This window comes from Cyprinodon tularosa, unplaced genomic scaffold (assembly GCF_016077235.1).
Source record: "Cyprinodon tularosa strain WSP-4 unplaced genomic scaffold, ASM1607723v1 ctg459, whole genome shotgun sequence".
Taxonomy (NCBI): Eukaryota; Metazoa; Chordata; class Actinopteri; order Cyprinodontiformes; family Cyprinodontidae; genus Cyprinodon; species Cyprinodon tularosa.
Window position 1 is genome coordinate 653020 of NW_024039184.1, and position 21230 is coordinate 674249.

At 43.9% G+C, this 21230-nt stretch overlaps 1 protein-coding gene across 1 annotated transcript in view; it reads left to right on the forward strand.

Annotated features, from left to right (window-relative positions):
* mipol1 (mirror-image polydactyly 1) overlaps positions 1 to 21230 on the forward strand; it is an 84935-nt gene that overhangs the window by 7857 nt on the left and 55848 nt on the right. Inside the window, exons 3-8 of the mRNA XM_038300894.1 lie at positions 1936 to 1974; positions 10350 to 10425; positions 11411 to 11451; positions 12305 to 12563; positions 17911 to 18004; positions 19512 to 19617. Of these exons, the coding sequence (XP_038156822.1) occupies positions 1936 to 1974; positions 10350 to 10425; positions 11411 to 11451; positions 12305 to 12563; positions 17911 to 18004; positions 19512 to 19617 (615 nt within the window). The remainder of the gene's footprint in view (positions 1 to 1935; positions 1975 to 10349; positions 10426 to 11410; positions 11452 to 12304; positions 12564 to 17910; positions 18005 to 19511; positions 19618 to 21230) is intronic.

Sequence of the window (21230 nt, forward strand, 5' to 3'; positions counted from 1 at the left end):
ATTCCTGCCCCCAAACACCCCTGGTTTATAAATATTGAACCCCACCTACGGGTTAGTACTGGATCTGGGCCTGATTGGGGCAAAATATTCATCAAAAGAAACAAAACCTTCCAGTAAATTTGACCTTCAAAGTTTCTTCTGGAAGAATCTGTTTCTTCTGGCTGGAAAGAAAAAAAAAACTCAATGGAGAACTCGCCATCCAGAAGAAACTTCCAGCCCTGTTTGCATGTTTATATTTGAACCATCCCCAGGAGGAATTGACGCTGGTTCACCGTGTTTTCAGACACAGAACTGCCTGAGATTTAATATTTTCCAGGATGTGCAATGCGGATAATTAAGGCCATAGCGTACGAATGCTAAAATGTTGTAATAGTGCCGAGTGGCGCCATGGGGCCCGACCTTAACTCTGCTGCCAGCATACTGCAGGTCAGGGCTCGTCTAATTAGAAAGGGAAGCTGTGGAGCTCTGCCGTAAATGAGCTGCTCCTGACATGGACAGTCAGTTAGCTGCTGTAAGAACGTTCCTACGTTTCCAGGCTCCGCCTCCTTGGTCATCAGTCCAACTGGAGCTGTGGCCATCATGAGCCTTGGACCAAAGGACCTCCCTGCCTGTCCCACCTCTCTCCAAAACTGACGTCCTCATGTCCATTAAAGTTTTTGAAGGGATCCCCATAAAGCATGGGCGGTTCTAGACAGGGGCCAACGGGGCCCAGTGCCCCTGTAGATCATGTCCTGTTATGGCCCCTGAACTGAAGACAGAATACTCAAAGAAATTCTAATGATGATGCGCTGGAATAGACATGGTTACTAGGTTCTTTGAATCTATTTCATTTTTTTCTTTTACAAATTCTGTTTTACTAATTATTTAAAAACAATAAGGTGATAGCTTCAGTAGGATTGAGATAGGACCCCAGTTTTCATCTCTTAAATAATAAGAAAAAAATTGCTCTAATCTTAACAGGTGAATTTATCAGTTTTTCTTGAGTTCTAGTTCAGATTTAATAGAAAACGGTAATTTTAACTTAAATTCAGTCACAAATATGTAAAATACCTAAATTATAAACATATATTGACCTCATGAGAAATAGAATTTTAATTAAACCTAATTGGATAGAAATTTCACTTCATGCATCTCTCTTAATATATCTGAATTCCTTGCTCTGTTTTTTATTTCATGCTTTTCTGGGCCCCCATGAAAACACTCTGGCCCCCTCCTGGCCCCCTGGTACATTTGATCTAGATCCGCCACTGCCATGAAGAATCCTTTTTCTCACACCTTTAGTTATGATGGCCAACCTGCAGCCAGATCGCTATCGCTGAGCTTTAAATGGGACGTCTCCATCAGGACCGTGTCATAGAAGCTGGAATCAGACCACGACCCCTAAACGGATTGCTTTAAATGCTCATATGCAGCTGAAAATGGCTGCCTGGTCTACTTCTCTTCTCATTGGCTGATCTGATGAAGAGGAGGAAGCGGAGGCATGAAGCTGTGCCATTTATGTTGTGCATCATAGTTACTGAACACTCGCTGCTCTCCTCATATACATGTATGTGGAGTGCGGACTGTGGGGGGGGGTGTCTCTGCTTGGCTTAATGTCCATATCTAAATTCATGTGCGGCGTGGTGGCAGTGTGGCGACGGCGGGCCGGATCACAGGCGGATTGTGTTGGATTTGACTCGAAGCCTCTTTAATCATCGTAACACCATCATTAATATTCATGCAGTCAGCTGGAACACCCGGCACTCACAGCTCCAAACTTTCAGAACAAAATGTATTAAATACAGCTTAAAAAATTAATGGACTTTAGTTGATATTCCATAAAAATAAAGGGCGGAGGCAGAGGACGCAGCGCCCCTCGTCCTCCCCCTTCTCCTCTGATTGGTTTATGCAGATTGCTCCTCTGATTGGCCTTTGTGTTTTCCCTTTTTTCTGCAGATTTTTTGGACTTGGATGAGACTTCAAAGCAACTGAGAGGCATGAACGGTCATTTAGAAGGATTTAAGCACATTATCACATCTGTAATTGTACATGAATAATAAGGAGAGCTGCAGCGATCAATTAGCTCTGAGTCCACAAAAAGATCAGAGGCATGGGGAGGCAGAGGATGGCAGGAAATTAGAAAAGTTTCAAAGTGAAGAAGAAAAGACGTCTTTTTAACTGTAATTCAGCTGCTTGTCAGCCGCAGCTTTAGGACTAAAGCGGACTGAAGTGCTGTGATTTCTGTCATTCCTTAACGGGTGGGGTCCTCGTTAGCTTTAAGTTATTAAAGGAAAAGTCCGCTCATATTCAGAATTCAAACTTCGGAAAGTTCTTTAAATCTGAAATTACTGTTCAATAAATGATCAGTGTTTTTAATTCAGAGTCATTTTCATTTGAATGTGCTTTACTAGAGGCATCCATGTTTGTCAAAGAACACTACTGCCACCTACTGGTTTGTGACGTCACGGTGCGGTATCGGCTGTTGATCAAGTCCCAGTGCTGTATCTGGTGTTTGTCACAACGCACTTTTATCCAAGTCATCTTGAAAACATTCTTCTTCCAAATGTTGGCTACATATTACAGAAGTTTAAAAGCAAATCCTCCCTCTTCAAGTTGGCGATGCAACGACCAACCCGTCCGTGGAGGATCAGGAATCAGAAAGGTGAACTAACTATTTTTTTATCACTTTTACCCGATGTATTCCAGCATCCAGCTGCCATGCACGTGGGCATTGTCAGTTTCACTATAGCTCTGGTGAATTTCAATGGTGTAGTGTTCTGGAAATCTTCAATAATTGTTGTTGATTGCAGATGTGTCTAGTAGTTCCCATTGATTTTGCTTGTAAAGCGGGGAGAATGGCGCTAGGCTTACCGCACCGTGACGTCACTGCTGTAAGATGGCAGGAGGGAAGGGTTACTATATTTGGGCAAAAATGGCCTCTCCCAGACTCAGTGATCGCAATGTTTTAATTTTTATACTAAATTTATTAAATCACTGCGAATGTAATAGTTTTAGGCATAAATAATGATCCACTGATTATTCCTGGCTGACTGGACTTTCCCTTTAATAACATGGATATATTTCCCCCTAAAACTATGAAGGAAAATACTTCTTCTTGGTTTGCTACAGATGAAGGCAGAACCTTCTGAGGAGGAAAAGCCAACATGTTTCTGACATTTTTACGATAAAAACATGTCTTACATCCCCTTTCTTCCTCTGACTTCCTGTCTTCTCTCAGTAACAGCTTCTGCACTCAAAGGCAATGTTTGCGGATGGTGTAACGGTGCTCACATGCAGACAGTCAGTTGTTTTTCTTTGCATCTTTCTGCACTCGTTTTTCTTTTATCCCAGATGGAAACTCTTCTATCATTACATAGACAATATCTGACGATCTGTTTCTTTTTATTTCTCCTTATAAAACATCATCTTAACGCATAGCTGCATTTTCAATCCTGTGTTCTGCTGGAGAGCTGTGAGCAGTCATTATCGTCCTGCTCTAGATTTTCTCAGCTGTGCTCTGAAAAGAAAAAATAAATTAGATGAACACCTAGTTAGAGTAGAGCAAAAGGTCTCTGTAACCAGGAAAAACGCAACTGATAACTGTCTCTGTGGTTTTATTGTTTTATTTGACAGCAATCGATACAATAAGCAAAGGTGATAATTTAAAAAATCTCGATTCCTGCATCACAGTGTTTATAGTCATGGGTAATCCTCAACTCCTGTCCCTCAAGGGGCTTTAATGACATAACATTAACCCTAAATACACTAAATATCCAGAGAGTGAAGAAAAAATATAATTATATAAGTGGACTGTTTAACTGAAACCCCTAATTCGTCTAAACGAAAAGTGAAATTCAACAGCAGATGCATTTAAAGATGTACAACCTTTGGTTATAGAATCACAAAAATTGTAAGGGGTTTGCAAGTGATTAAAAAAAAGGTATCTTTCCCCATAAAGGGTAAAAAAAAAATATTTCTGGGTGGATCATCTAAATAAGTGGTCCTCCTAATTGTCAATCATTGTGGGTACGAGCCCTGGAAATCAAATATAAATCATAGCAGGTGAGCGGATTCAGCGGCGATGTTAAACCCGGGTCCTCTCATGAATCCTGGATCGCAGAAACACGGCAGCTTCCCAGACTTCCCAGAAACAGCCTGGAGCAGCAGACCTTACATCTGCTGCTAGGAGGTTTTCCTTCTCCTCCTGAACGGCGGTTTAAGCACCTTTGCTTCAAACGTCTGATGAGGATTCTGCAGCAGGTTTTTTCCACCTAATGCTACTTTCACACTGCGATTTCAGCAGCAAAAAACCTGCTGCTTCATTTCTGCTGCTCGTCCACATTAAGGTCAAACATCCAGTAAAGTGTGTCCAGATGCGTCTGATGCTTCTGCTGCTCCTGTGTTCAATGCCAGAGAGTGGCTTTGCTATATTTGCTGTGATCAGTGGGTAAAAAGTGTTGGCTCAATAATCACACTGCTGACGTTAATATCCACACTTTAATGGTCGCCATTAACAGTTTACAACATGCGCTCACGCGCTCCTCATTCCACACAATGAAGAAGGGAAAACCCAGATCTAGCCCCGCCTCCCATTCCTTACATCTCATACATGCACAGTCTGCTACTTACAACTTAACAATCTCCCCTCTTTCTTTAAAGAACACATAACAGGCTAAAGAAATTTTAGCATTCTAACTTTACTTATTTTAACTCCATTTACTTGAACTTAACTTCTGTAAGGAACAATAGTCTTTTTGTTTGTTTTAATCTTTAAGTTGCCATTTCCCTTCACTTAGGGCTCTCAGCAGTCCAAGGGCAGACGCCCCCACTTTTGTTAGGCAGTTGGCAAGTTGGTCTTTGGTAGGTGTCCATATAATTTCTTGGATTGTCCCAGAACCCATAAGTTCTTTGATGCTGCTGATCTCAAGCCGGAGTCTCTTTTCAGTTACACATTTTGTGGATTTGACAGCATCAAGGAGGGAATGGTTGTCCGTTACACAGGTAATGGGTAAGATGTTGCGCGTGCCATCACCAACCATGAGCTCTGAATAGAGTGTAGCAACAAAGACAGCACTATCAATTCCATCTGCTAGTGCTAAAGTCTCTCCAGCTAACGTGCTACGTACCACTCTCCTAATCCGTCTGGATTGCCAGCATATGGGTGAAAATTTTCCATCTTCTCCCATCAGCATGACAAAATGTCCTCCTTGTGTCCCTCCATCTGAGAGATTTCCCATTGAGGAATCGCTGAACACCACTAGCTTGTGGTATTTGCTGTCTCCCAAGCATTGGAATCTAAGGGTAACTTCCTCAGATTTAAGTTTTCTGATCAGTTTGTTTGCAGAGTGTAATGTTTGAATTGTACCATGTTTTGTGTTTGACGCCAAGATAGATACGTCACACATGATGTCAGGTCTGCTCTGTCTTGCTACCCACAGAATCTGTCCAATCTTGGATTTTAACATGTCCATTTCTGTGTCTGTTAATGGAGCCTCCCGCTGTGGTGCTCTGATGGGATCCATAGGAATGGGCTGTAGGTTTTTAATGTATGCACGCTGTTTTACTCTGATTTCATTCTGCAGAGAATGAACCTCCATTCCAATGTAGTTGAAGCTGTTATGTTCTTCTCTTCCAACCTGAAAAGCAGTTTTCAGTTGGGGGATAATAGCTGAAGAAAACATGTCTGAACCACCCCATACAAAGTCATCTACATGGCATGCAAGAACTCCTGTCACCTTACAGAAATCATCTTGCCAGTAGAAGACAGCTGGATCAACTTTTGACACAGTTCCTCCCAGCTTCTGCATGGTTTCTTTCACCTTGTTGTACCAGAACAAGGAAGCATCTGCCAGGCCATAGACACATTTATTTAATTTCCATACGATTCCTTCGCTCTCTGCCTCTTGAGGCGGACAGAGATACACATCCCGTGTTAAATCTTTACCTTGCAAAAAGGCTGCTTTGATGTCCATAGAGTTCAGCTTCCATTTATTTTGGCATATAACAGCTATAACCATCTTTAGAGATTCAGAGGAACAAGTGGGTGAATCCTTAGGAAGTTCTTGAATGTTAATTTCTTCAAAGCCTCTTGCAACCAGTCTTGCTTTGGGTACTATGTCTACTTGTGTTTTCTTGAGTGTGCACACCCACCTCGTTGATATGCATTTCTGACCTTCATCTTTTTCCTCCACAAATACATTGTTTCTTTTCCAGTTCTCAAGTTCAGTTTGTTTAGCGTGTGAGAAAATATCCTCGTTCACTACTAATATTTCATCTCTGTTGTAAGTATTGGTCTTGACATTTTCAACCACTTCAAGGTTGCTTACTTGTCCCATATCAATGGATCCTGTAGATCCAGCAATTTCCTCTGGCTCAGTATATTCTAGGTTGTACCAGTTTTTGTGTTTCCCACTGGCTTTCCCTGCACGGCTTGTTATTTTTCCAGCATATTTTTGACCTGTTTCTTTGTCTGTAAATTTAATTCCTTGTCCAGCTTTTAGTTTTATTCCTTCACTTACAGTTGTGTGTGTCAGTGGAAGACCATCCCCTTCAGGTTGTACTGGATCACAGGAGGATTCACTGTTTTCTGCAACACCAAGTGATTCATTGCTTGTTGGTGCCATCTCCTCCTCATGTTCACTTTCAAAGTCATGTTCTTCATCAAGTACCGCTGCTGGTGTCTTTGAAAAGTGGTCATCCGTTTTAAATGGATTTTTGCTTTCGCTTTCCCCTAGTTTCTCTTGTGTCTCATTCATTTTTCTCAGCCTAGACTGGTGTACTCTGACATACGTTCCACCATGCCTGACGAATATTACTACACCATCTTGGCCAATAACCACACCTGGCCCTTTCCACTCCTGACAGTCTGTACGTTTACAATAGACTTTGTCTCCTGTTTCATATTTGTCATCTGTGGGTCGCAGCTGTTTTCGGAGGGCTCTTCGGATCCTCTCAGAACATTCAGCCTCAGCAAAGGCTTTTCTCATGCCATGCAGTGTTGCAGTGTGATGACCCATCCATGTGTTGACATCAGTTTCCAATGCTGGAGGTCTATCAATTAGAACTGAAGGCAGGTTTGGGTTTTGACCAAAAACAAGTTGATATGGACTGTAGCCATGTACATTGTGCATGCTGTTTTTTGCCATCAAAGCCCAGTCCAGAGCCATTTTCCAGTCACATTTGTTGTCTCTCTTTACCTTGAGTAGCATTTCAGTGAGAATCTGATTGTGTCTTTCCAGTAGGCCTTTGCTCCATGGACTGTATCCAGCAGTGGCTTTAACCTCAATGTTAAAATGTTCAGCCATGTCTCTTATTTCTTCGTTGTTAAATTCACCTCCATTGTCAGTGAATAATCTGCGTGGTGGGCCATGAACGCTTATCCAGCAGTGAATAAAGTGCTTCACTATCTCTTTGGGTCTTTTTGTGGTGATGATGCTCCCTGCACTGAATCTTGTAAAATGGTCGATGGCATGTAGATACCACAAACCTGGCTCAAGCTCATGTAAGTCCATCGCTACAGTTTCATTATACGTTGAAGCCATGGGTACACCCACTGCAGGTTTAGGTTTTGCTCTACTGTACCGGATGCATATTTCACAGTTTTTTACAATTTCCTTCAGGATTGTAATGCTTTCATCATCGGTGTTGCCAGAGCAAGATAAGAGCTTTTGTAGTCTGTCAACTGAGGCATGTCCAAATTGTTTATGTAGCTTTAGCAGTACTGTTTTTTTTTCTTTTGTTGCCATGTTTTCTGTCACAATGAGAATTTCATCTTCATCATTTGGTGTCTCACTTTGTTTAAACTGGCTTTCATTATTGATCCTTTCCTTTCTTAAATTTACACAATAATGTCCAGAAGATGTCAGTTCAAGTTTTACAGGTTGGTCAAACATCATTGCTTTGTCTTGAGCAATGTCTAAAACAGCACTCGCTCTCTTCAGTGATGTTTTGCTCAAAAGCATCGGTATATCTGCTGGAACTACTTCTGTCTCAATGATGCATTTAGTTTTTCCTATTGTTGCAGGAATAGTCACCTTTCTTGTGGATTGCACCAGTTTTCCATCCCCAAACCGGAAAGGTCTTGCACTTTTTTCATCTTTAATCTTCATTAATTCTCTCTGAGGCAATCCACTTACATAATCTGCAAGCCATTTTTCACCACACACAGTTCTTGTACAGGCAGTGTCAATCACAGCAGATCCCAAAGCTTCTACCATGAAGATCTGTGTGTCAGATGTGGATTCGTCTGAAAACAGAGTAATATTACATTCCTCAACGTTGTCTTTTGATCCCTCAACATTTGTTAGCTTCACATGTTCTCTTTTATTGGGGCAGTCTTTTGCCCAGTGAAAAGTGCTCTGACATATTGCACATTTAGTTCTTCTCCCGTATTTGTCGAGTGGATTAGTCCCTGCAGCTGTTCTTGTGCTTTGCTCTGAGTTTGAACTCCGTTCACGCTTGCCTGTGTATTTGGTGAAAAAGGCTGAGTCGCCCTCTTGTGGAGGATAGACATTATCACCGAAGATTCTTTTCAAAGCCGATTTCATGTTGTCAAAAGTTACAGTGGAACAGGCAGTAAGAGCTAGCTGTTTGTCTTTAACGTTTAGCCCCGCGGTGTCTAATAGCTTGAATGCTAACACTGCATCCGGTAGTTCCATTTTGAACTTACGTAACTTGTTGTACCGTCGTTCAAATTCGATAATGTAATCCATCATGGACGTGTCGCCGCGTCTGTCGATCCGGTCAAACTCCGTGTAAGCTTCGTACTGTCGATCTTTTTCTTCTTTTAAAAACACTGAATCCAACTTGTCTAAAAGAACACTCATTCCTGTATCGACGTTGAGATGTTCCGCAGCGATTTCCAGCGCGCTTTCTCTCGCTCTTCCTGATAGCGACAGGGTAACCGCCAGGGCCTGCTTCTTTTTGTCCAAGTCGGTAACAAGTCTCCAGATTTCAATTTCATTTTTCCAACTTTCGTAAGACGTCTTCTCGTCGAACGGTGGGGGAACTTTGTAATTTCCAGCAGCGGCCATCCTCTGCTACCAATGTTGGCTCAATAATCACACTGCTGACGTTAATATCCACACTTTAATGGTCGCCATTAACAGTTTACAACATGCGCTCCCGCGCTCCTCATTCCACACAATGAAGAAGGGAAAACCCAGATCTAGCCCCGCCTCCCATTCCTTACATCTCATACATGCACAGTCTGCTACTTACAACTTAACAAAAAGTAGTTTGAATCTATGTTGAAGTGAGAAAGTCCATCTGAAAACATGGTCTGTGCAGTCAGTTCATCCAGATTACCATCCTGCCTTCAAAGATTTTTTCTCTGCGGGAGCCGCTCAGACCCCCACATACCGGCGGTGCGCCGTCACTGGGAATCCCCAACAGCAGCTGCCTCAGGCCCGGTCGCCTCTTAGGGGTTTTCTCCTGCTGTTCATGGCGGCTGGAAGTAGATGTTAGCGTTTCTCAGGTATTTGCTACAAACTGCAGGCAGCAGGATAATAAAAGCGAACATATTTTACCAGAAAGTTTCTACATTTTAAGTTAAACGTATATTGGAGGATGTTTTATTTCCGGATGGATCATCTAAATAAGTGGTCCTCCTAACGGTCAATCATTCTGGTGATACGTTTACGTAAGGCCGTCCTACGTGCTCGTCCCGTTAGCTGTCTTTTTCTGCGCACCTTCAGGCGTATATCTGTGGTGAGCTACGGTTTCAGGCAGTCATTGAAGCTCACCTTTCTCACCGCAGTTCTTTGAAAATGGCCGAGGGTCGGAAGAGTATGAGTAGAAAAGAAAGGCCTCAGAAGAGGCAGATATATCCCACAATGCTTTGCACAGAGAGCTCTCCTTGCAAAGCATTATGGGATTTGCTGTCACAGCAGCTGACTAATAACAAAGATGGCGCAGGCACTGCACGGTGGAGGAGGAGTCATGTGACCAACGGACCAAAAAGCAGTGATTATCTGTCTGAACGGTCAGTTAACTGAGTTCACTAGATTTAGGGGTTAGGGCGGACGGTTGGACACAGTAAGCTTGGATAAACGATGCAAACAGCAACTTTTAAACAGAGCGTGCACAAGCCCATTTCTCCTTGCACGCATTTAATAGGCGTTCCCTCTCGGGAGCGGCCACAGGGTTGTGCATGTGCATTTTTTATTAAGGTGAAGAGGGTTGGTCTCTTTGTGAAAAATTTGTGAAAATCCTCCATAATACCTTTAAGCCCCCAGCAACCAGCCACCCTGTGAAATACATCAATCTATCAAAGCTGTGTCTTTATGAACAAGGTTGCTCCTGCTGTTCTATATAAGCTGTAGTGTTTGATGGGCGGACTCTTTAGTTTCAGTTTTTCTTCTGTCTTCTAGTTAATCCCAGAGTGAACGAGGAGCTGCAGCAGCGTCTTCCCTCACCTTCCAGGCAGCACCTTAGCAACACCCACAGGTTGGTGCACCTCCTTCACAATCCACAGCCTGAAGTGCAGGAATACAGATCTCAGTCTCATCGGTTTAACATCAAGCTTCTGTAATGAACTTTAAATGAAGCCAAAACCATTTGAAGTTCTTGGGTTTTTGGTTTTCTTTGAGGTTCTTGGTTTCCTAAAAGGACCCAAAAAGCCACTGCTTGTTTTCCGAGACCCTCATGAAGGACTTGGCAAACATTGTTCCACACAGGGAGTTAGATCTGCCTCCTTTCTTATGGTGGTTCTTTACTGTCAGCATGGTGTTGCAGTTGCAACCGGAACACGGACAGGAAGCACATCTCTCCTTGGAGGTTCATGGTCATCTACTTTATTTTGCACTGAATCTGAACAAGCTGCAGACATTAGAACAGAGGCTAATTTATTTTGCACTCAGAACCTCTAGAGATGCTACAAGATCTCTGCTGATAAAAGCCTGAAATACTAAAACCTCCTAGAATTCAGTTCAGGTCTGAACTTCCTCGTCCTGAAGGACAGAAACCAGATTCCACCTGCAGTAGGGGTGTGCAAAATAATCGTGATGATGATGCATCGTGATTCTAATTTTCGTGATCTACTGCATCGATTCTTGATGCCAAGAATCGATTATTAATTTAATAAAATGAATAAATAAAATTGCATGAATGGTTGGCAAACATCAGCCAAAAACAAGTGTAATATCACTTCTAGTCCAGTAGATGTCGCTGCAAATGTGTTGACGCACGCTGCCTTGTGTCACAAGCATTTCCGGCCGTGGGATACTGTGCCGAGTCATTCAAAAACAAAACATGGAGGAGAAAATATTGCAATGCATCGCAATAATTCAAGTATCGTGATGCATCGTGATAGAATCGCATCGTGGCCTGTGAATCGTGATTCGAATCGAATCGTGACTTCTTTGGCAATACCCACCCTTAACCTGCAGCCAGAAGAACACCTCTCATTTCTTCTTCTTCATTTGGTTTACAGATCAGGAAGCAGCCTGAGCCTGGACCACACCTCACCTCAGGGTAACTCCATCCATCCATGCATCCATCCATCCATCCATCCATCCATCATTCCATCATTCCATCCGTCCATCCATCCATCTATCCATCCATCCGTCCATCCGTCCATCCATCCATCCGTCCATCCATCATTCCATCCATCCTTCCATGCATCCATCCATCCGTCCATCCATCATTCCATCCATCCTTCCGTCCATCCATCCATCCTTCCATCCGTCCATCCATCCATCCGTCCATCCATCATTCCGTCCATCCGTCCATCCATCCGTCCATCCATCCATCCATCCATCCATCCATCCATCATTTCATCCATCCGTCCATCCATCATTCCATCCATCCTTCCATCCATCCATCCATCCGTCCATCCATCATTCCGTCCATCCGTCCATCCATCCATCCGTCCATCCGTCCATCCATCATTCCATCCATCCTTCCATGCATCCATCCATCCGTCCATCCATCCATCCATCCATCATTCCATCCATCCGTCCATCCATCATTCCATCCATCCTTCCATCCATCCATCCATCCGTCCATCCGTCCATCCATCATTCCATCCATCCTTCCATGCATCCATCCATCCGTCCGTCCATCCATCCATCCATCCATCCATCCATCCATCCATCCATCATTCCATCCATCCTTCCATCCATCCATCCATCCGTCCATCCATGCATCTATCCATCCATGCATCATTCCATCAGTCCATCCATCCATGCATCTTTCCGTCCATCCATCTATCCATCCGTCCATCCATCCATCCATGCATCCATCCATGCATCCATCCATGCATCATTCCATCATTCCATCCATCCATCCATCTATCCTAACTTCTCCTCCTGTCTCTCCCTCTAAGCCCTGTATCCCATCAGCAGTTCTCCATCTCCTGTCTGGAGGACAGCCTCCCCTCAGTCCCCTTCCTCCACCAGGAGCTCGTTGGCTCTTCTATCTTCAGGTTTTCCAGGAGGTTCCGGTGAGATGGAAGCAGACGTGGTGCCGAGCAGCGATCCTTCTCCTTGGGCAGAGAGCTCTGAGCCCTGCATAGAAGCAGCAGCAACATTCAGAGGTCCAGATTTGCCTGCCATGGGAAGAAACCTGCTCTCTGGTCACAGCAGGTAAGAGCCTCTGATAATAAGATGACTGGTTATACTGGATTACAGCTTTCACTAAGGAAACTGGTTTCCAGTGGTGGAAGCCTGGAACTAACCAATGGTTTGGTCCCTGTGTTGGCCTACCATGTGCTAATGAAGCTCTACTGATGTTATAAATATCTAGATCAGGGCTGATCAGTTAAAGTAGCGTCGTATTTATAGGTTTATTTCAACTTTAAATTAGAAAAGCAGTAAAAATCATTAAACAACCTTCACCTTTTGTGCAATATGTAGCTATAGAGCAGAAGAAAGGATGTTTTGTAATGAAAGTTTTTCTTCTGAAGGCATTTTTTAGGGTCTCCTCTTAAGGTATTCATTTTTTTATTTTTATTTCTGGTAACCTGTTCAGATTTAATCTGGATTCAGGATCTCTTTGCATCGTTTGTTTTCAAATGGTTTGCTGCTGTCTGTTTGGACCTTTCTGAACATGTGCAGCAAATGGACTGATCCAATATGGTGGACACTGAAAGGGGGGGGGCTGAGACACACTTAATATTCTAAGCGTTCTGATGGCATCTTAGCCAAAGGATTTTTATCAAAAATATAATTAATGTGCACAAATAAGGAATAGTTAGAGGCCCCGTCCACACGAAGTCAAAACGAACACGAAACGCTGATATTTTCCAAAACGTTTGCCGTAAAGACGGAGACGTAAAATAAATGTGAGCGTCCACACGAATGCATGAAAACGCTGCAAAATGTATGCCAGGCCTGTAAGTGGCGCTGTGGTGCCAAAGCAAAAATAAGCGACGAAATGTTGGTCATGCGCACTAATATTTATACATGGTTGCCCTGCGGGTCCATTTTCGTGGTTAAGTCAAATTCAGGTGCTGAACTATGTCGTCGATATTGCTCTGTTCTTCCTGGAGATATTCCAGAAGAAGAAGATTCTGTTGTAAGCCCGACAGCAGGGTGAGTAGCATTAGCAGCAACGGCGCCATTGTTGTTGTGATGTGTCGCGCATGCGTGTTTAGAGGCGACGCTATGACGCATGCGTGTAAAAAAAAATATGCGGTTAGAGCGTAAAGATGGAAACGCTAAAACGGCGTTTCGAAATCTGCCCACTCTGAAGGCTGAATAAAAAAAAGATCGTTTACACACCCCCGAAACGCCGGCTTCGTGTGGATGAGAGGCTGGTTTGGTGAAAAATTTGTGCGTTTAGGCCAGGGTTCGTCTTCGTGTGGACGGGGCCAGAGTTTTAAGAGGCCCCCAGGAACCTGGGGCCCTAGGCAACTGCCTAATGGTGAATCCGCCCCTGCCGGGTGTGTAGGTGGCACAGTGGTTAGCGTGCATGAACCATGTACGGAGGCTGTAGACCTTGATGCGGCTGAATTTTTTGCAGCTGAATTTTTCACCAGATAAAAATTCAGTGAAAGGAATTCAATGTGTAAAAAAAATTAAGTTTACAAAAAAGGCAGATTCTCACGAGACAGTTTTTCTTCCATACTGAACTCTATAGAGCAATGGTTTATATGCTAATTTATTTTTCTTTCCAATAAACTTTTATTCTGCGCCACTCTAGATGTTTGGGGATTTACTACTTTTGAAAAATGAATATCTTTGATGAAAGACTTTTAGCTGTGATCTTTAAACGCTTGTGAAAGTTAAATAAAAGACATAATTACATCAACACAAGGATTTAAGGCGCTTAAGGTGTTCACATTTAAAATAGAAACGGAAGAAATCTGAGGAGGGTGAAAACTTCCCTCTCTGGACTGTTGATTTTTTTTTTTTATTATTATTATTTTATTGCATAGACGAGCGGAGCAGCCTCCGCACGCTGGGAGCTCAGCTGAATTTTAACGTTTCTCTTCAGAACTGAAATCAATGTACAGGTAGAGATGACTGCTATCTGCACCTGTTAAAGGTGATTTCTACATATAAACGGTTTGAAATGATCCAGTGCAACCTCGTCGGCCATATTGGATTATTCTTGGCAGCTGATCCCTGTGCAGCAACCACACCTTGGTTAGAGGATGTCAGACCGACCCTATTGACCTCACAGCTGAGCTCACAGCAAAAAGTAGATCCCATCTTTCTTAATGAGATGAAAATATTGCTGCTATTTCCGTAATATTTGTGCTCATTTTTAAGGATTAATTTTGTATATGTGGAGCCGCTCCACAAAAAGATTTATTAAAAAGTTTATTGCTTTTCATTGAAACCTCATCTTTTCTTGTAGATACTGTGATTCATGTTACTATGTCTCTTCTTTCGATTCTTTTTCAAATAAATGTGTGGAGAGTTGGAGGTGCTGGCTGTTAAATTTAGATTTGATTTGATTAGTTGGAGTGCTTGAAGGCCTTATAGAAATAGGAAGGTAGTAAAAGCAGCAGGAGGGGGAGCAGTTGATTAGACAGAGCTGCTATAATAAAGTCAGAAACAGTCAATTACAAAATACAGTGTCACTCATATCTCAGTGTCTTATTTACCTGCTTTATTACACTAAGAAGCAATCTGACCTTTAAGGTAATAAGGGAGAATTACAGGCGAACATCAGTGGCTGCTTATTAAATCTGCTGCCTGCGCTGCTGTGCTGCAGAGGCGATAATGTGAGGGCGCACCTTCGCTTTAAAACACCTAACAACACACAGGAGGAAACTAATGAAACACACTGAGGTGATGTCCCAGGAGACCCGAGCGAACACTAACTGACCTGCCGCTGCCTTCGTACCCGCGGCTGCAGGAACAGAGCTGGGCTCAGTCCACAGCTGGTTACTGCACCCTTCTAGAGAAATTGTTCAAAACAACCAGCTTTGGTCACCTCGTTTGCTCTTTAGCGAGAGTGTTTGACAGGATTGTAGGAACTCTGTGTTTGATGAAATCCCTGCAGCGGGTTATGGTAGCGTTCACAGCTTCCCAAACACTTCAGTCCGTGACCCCAAGAATAGCACTGCATCAGACCGGAGGGCCCCTAAACATACAGAGAATCTACATTTGTTCATTAATACATAGTTCAGAAATTATATTCATAATTTTTTTGATTACATATTTTAATTAATTTTTTTAAATGTCTACTTTATTAAATGGCATTTAATTCCATTATTTAATCGGGTATTTTACATTTAGATTATATATATCATTTTTTAAAATCAGGATAAATAAGTAAATTAATGTTTCCACTGCTTATTTCATTGCACATTCGCATTTATATATTTCCTGACATTTTGGCCCTTCCTATAGAGCCCCTGTCACATCTTGCTGATTTATCCAGCGCCTGCCTGACGTCCCATAATCTCCTAAAACACTGGCATACACTGAACTTTCTATGTATTTTTTCAATTTCCTCAGGGTTCTTTGGCGTGCCTCAGGGTGTTTTAGTGTGCCTCAGGGTGTTTTAGTGTGCCTCGGGGTGTTTCGGCGTGCCTCGGGGTGTTTCGGCGTGCCTCGGGGTGTTTCGGCGTGCCTCGGGGTGTTTTGCCGTGCCTCAGGGTGTTTTGCCGTGCCTCAGGGTGTTTTGCCGTGCCTCAAGGTGTTTTGCCGTGCCTCAGGGTGTTTTAGCGTGCCTCAGGGTGTTTTGCCGTGCCTCAGGGTGTTTTAGCGTGCCTCAGGGTGTTTTAGCGTGCCTCAGGGTGTTTTGCCGTGCCTCAGGGTGTTTTAGCGTGCCTCAGGGTGTTTTAGCGTGCCTCAGGGTGTTTTGCCGTGCCTCAGGGTGTTTTAGCGTGCCTCAGGGTGTTTTGCCGTGCCTCAGGGTGTTTTAGCGTGCCTCAGGGTGTTTTAGCGTGCCTCAGGGTGTTTTGCCGTGCCTCAGGGTGTTTTAGCGTGCCTCAGGGTGTTTTGCCGTGCCTCAGGGTGTTTTAGCGTGCCTCAGGGTGTTTTAGCGTGCCTCAGGGTGTTTTAGCGTGCCTCAGGGTGTTTTAGCGTGCCTCAGGGTGTTTTGCCGTGCCTCAGGGTGTTTTAGCGTGCCTCAGGGTGTTTTAGCGTGCCTCAGGGTGTTTTGCCGTGCCTCAGGGTGTTTTAGCGTGCCTCAGGGTGTTTTGCCGTGCCTCAGGGTGTTTTAGCGTGCCTCAGGGTGTTTTGCCGTGCCTCAGGGTGTTTTTTTGTCGTGCCTCGTGGTGTTTCGCCGTGCCTCGTGGTGTTTCGCCGTGCCTCTGGGTGTTTCGCCGTGCCTCTGGGTGTTTCGGCGTGCCTCGGGGTGTTTCGGCGTGCCTCGGGGTGTTTCGGCGTGCCTCGGGGTGTTTCGGCGTGCCTCAGGGTGTTTCGCCGTGCCTCTGGGTGTTTGTGACATTGTGAAAACCATCTCACTTTGGGAATCCCTGCTAGAGTTGCATTAGAGAGGAAATACTACGTTATTTGAAAACAATAATTGAAGAATTTAGAAAAAGGGCCTGGACTTACAGGATTCCTGGAGGCTTTTTTTCAGCTTCTCTGTTCTGAATCAGCTTTTTCTTTTTTAGTTTCAGGAGTTTCTAGAGCCTTTGTCAAACTCGAGGCCTGTGGGCTGAATCCGGTCCTCCGCAGCAATTAATTCAGCCATAAGGGTCCAAAAAGGCATTTCTCTGTCATAAACTAGAGAACACAATAGGCGAAGCCATGCAGTCCCATCTAATTAATTCATTCCTTCAATATTTGGAAATGATAAATTATGTTTATTCCAGATGCTGCTTTTTTATTGATTAGTTTTAAAGTGGTTACACTTAAACCAAAAGAGGGCTAAAATTTGGATGTCGTCATGTTTACCATGGTTTAAAAGGAATGAGGAGTGATAAGGTTAATCCTTTAAAGGGTTTTGCTGTTTTCTGACCTGAAATAAATGAAAGTAATGAAAATAAAAGTTCGATGGGGATTTCTTTCAAACACTGAAGCTCCATTTTAGCTAACCAATTAAAATTATCATTCAAAATAATCCAATGATCCACAGATGATCATCAATGAAGCATAAATAATTGTAAAATCTTATCAAACCACAAGTTTCTTTGTTTTAAGCTGTTTGAGCAGAAAATCACCATAAAAGATGGAAGAACCATTTATGGTTCTACCACAGCCTCATTGATTCCACTCTGAGACTGATGGAACACGCTGCCTTCATGCTCCCCCTTCAGCACCCAGGACAGCGCCAAATTCTGCTTCTGCCTTTGACACCGTTTGCTCAGTTTTTGTAGGAGCAACAATTTTCAACCAGATGTACATGATGCAATTTATACCATTTGTTTAACTCCTCATATTTGAATATTTGTTTTTCGTTCAATTCTGTTCTACTTAATAAGGGCTGTTTTTTTTTTGCTGTTGTTTGTCTACATTTTTAGGCTCTTATTCATAAAGTCCACAGTGCTGTTTCCGTGGATTAAATGAACTGTTTTGTTTTGAACAGCTCCCCTCAGATTCCTGCATCCAGCCCACATCAGAGCCCAAACATCTCACTCTTGCTGAAGGAACTGGACGCCCTGAGGGAACTCAACAGCACAGTAAGTTCTGTCACCCTTAATTAAAGCTATGTCTGATCCAAGGATCTTCCCTCTTCTTTCATCCCTCTGATGTCCTTTTCATGTGAAGGACTTTCAGAGAATGAGGAAGAGGAAGAGAAGTTTTTTTTCATTAACATGGTTGTCATCTTGTGGCAACATCTCCAAACAAGTGTCACTGACCGTGGTTGGAGCAGGAGATCAGGAGGACCCTAAGATTGCAGTCAGTTTGGTCTGGATTTGTCCGTCTCCTTTGGTTCTAAGGCATATCCCAGAACTCTGGACCCACCAGCCTTCCATAGAAATACCTTTGGTGGAAGAATCCAAAGACTTTCAGGAGAATATAATGCAATAATAAATTAACGATAAATAGATTTACTTCTTAACCACATAATCTATTATCTAATATAGAAATTATACAAAATTAACAACAGTCCAGTTCATGGCTGGTTGGATAACAGAGACCCTGTAGACAGAGAAGACTAAGGAGACCCTGTAGACCCAGTAGTACAAGAAGGTCCACTAGTCCTTGTAGACCCAGTAGACCTTGTACACCCAGGAAACCCTGTAGACCAAGAAGAACCAGTAGGACAAGAAGAGCCAGTAGACCCTGTAGACCCAGTAGTACAAGAAGGTCCACTAGTCCTTGTAGACCCAGTAGACCTTGTACACCCAGCAAACCCTTTAGACCAAGAAGAACCAGTAAGACAAGAAGAGCCAGTAGACCCTGTAGACCCAGTAGTACAAGAAGGTCCACTAGTCCTTGTAGACCCAGTAGACCTTGTACACCCAGCAAACCCTTTAGACCAAGAAGAACCAGTAGGACAAGAAGAGCCAGTAGACCCTGTAGACCCAGTAGTACAAGAAGGTCCACTAGTCCTTGTAGACCCAGTAGACCTTGTACACCCAGGAAACCCTGTAGACCAAGAAGAACCAGTAGGACAAGAAGAGCCAGTAGACCCTGTAGACCCAGTAGTACAAGAAGGTCCACTAGTCCTTGTAGACCCAGTAGACCTTGTACACCCAGGAAAGATAGATAGATAGATAGATAGATAGATAGATAGATAGATAGATAGATAGATAGATAGATGTACTTTATTTATCCCAAGCTGGGAAATTGCAGTGTAGCAGTGAAACCCTGTAGACCAAGAAGAACCAGTAGGACAAGAAGAGCCAGTACGCCCTGTAGATACCGTAGAATAATTATACCCTATAGGCCCTGTAAACCGAGTAGGACAAGAAGACCCAGCAGGCCCAGTAGACTCTGTAGAATCAGTAGTACCTGTCGACCAAGAAGACCCAATAGGTCCTGTGGACCCTGTAGACCTAATACAATCAGTAGGCTCAGTAGACCTTGTAGACCCCGTAGATCCAGTAGGCCCTATAGACCCTGTAGACCCAGTAGTCTCAGCTGCTTGCTCTCTGGAAGCAGCATCCCCTTCTGCCATTTTTTGCCTAATCAGAAGCTAAGCTTCAGCTCACAGTGTCTAACTCACAACCTGTTCATCAGCTTCAAAAGCAGATGGTAGAGAAGGAGAAGGAGCTGCTGAAGAGGGAGTTGGATGAGGAGCTGAACGAGCAGCATCGAGAAGCCAAACACTGGGAGAGACCAACAGGTAAGGAGGGAGGGGTTGGCTCACGTCACACTCCCCTTCCTCACCAAGATCCACCTGGAATACTCCATGTTTTGTCTAGACTGTTCTACTGGATCATCTAAGGTCTAGGTCTTCCTTGGGGATGTGGATAATTATTAGTTCAGATGTTCCCGAACCGTTCAGCTCCCTATGTTCCAACTAACTCCCACCACTGCATCCATTCAGACCCTGTCCACGGCAACATGTTGGCCAGGACCCCGTGTTAGCCAGGAACTCATGTTGGCCAGGAGCTCATGTTTTCCAGGACCCCATTTTGGCCAGAACCCCATTTTAGCCAGAACCCCATGTTGGCCAGGAGCCCATGTTGGCCAGGAGCCCATGTTGGTCAGAAGCCCATTTTGGCCAGAACCCCATTTTAGCCAGAACCCCTTGTTTGCCAGGACTCCATGTTGGCCAGGAGCACATTTTAGCCAGAACCTCATGTTGGCCGGGAGCCCATGTTGGCTGGGACCCCATGTTGGCCGGGACCCCATGTTGGCCGGGACCCCATGTTGGCCAGGAGCACATTTTAGCCAGAACCCCATGTTGGCCGGGACCCCATGTTGGCTGGGACCCCATGTTAGCCAGGAATCCATGCTGGGCAGGACCCCTTGTTAGCCAGGCCCCTTTGTTAGCCAGGCCCCTTTGTTAGCCAGGACCTCTTGTTAGCCAGGACCCCTTGTTGGCTGGGAGCCCATTGTTGGCCGGGAGCCCATGTTGGCCAGGAGCCCACTGTTAGCCAGGACCCATTGTTCGCCAGTACCCCACCATGGCCAGGACCTCATGTTAGCCCTGAGGGGTCCTGAGCTCTTTTAGCATGCAAAGATGATGTCTGCTTAATCTGAGCATGTCTGGTTCCTGAGGTAAAGGTTTGATACATTGGTGGGAGCATGCAGTAGTCTGAAATCAGGACCGCCAGCCCTGGCCTCATTCATCTTCCTGCAGCTCTCTATGAAGCGACTATCTCATCCTGCTGCTGCAGCTCTAAATACTCTGCCATGCTAATCATCCTCTGCACACTCACTGTAAAAATCTAAATATGAGTAAGTTGATTCTTCTTAAAATTTGTGTCTTTGTCTTGTTTTGGTAAGTAAGACATTTTGTCAGTAAGATGATTTAAAGTAAAGAAAAACTCATTAAGTTATTTCAAGTGTATAATATCAGATTATCTTATTTTAATAGAAATGGTCCTTCCATTAGCAGATCACATTATTTACCTTCTTCAATTAATAATACACTTATTTTAAGATAAGATTCATAGTTTGGATGATTAGTTGCAGTGTGGTTTGTGGGGGTGCAGAGATGGGCTCAGACCAGAGGAGCTCCCCTCCAGACTATCGTCTCACATCCTGATTCACCTGTTAGGGCGAGGAGGATTCCCTGAAGGCTTTAGAGCTTCTGTGTCATCAGACATTTCCTTCATGACTCCAGCCGCTCTGCACAGAGGAACCCTCCTTCTGTTCCACCCCTATAGACCTTCTACAGATTGAGACCAGGTCATGGGAGACAGCTGGTTGGATTAGATTCCTCTGGCTTCCTGGTAGCCTGGCAGGACATCCCAGTCCAATTGCAGTTGGATTTTTCTCTCCAAAACC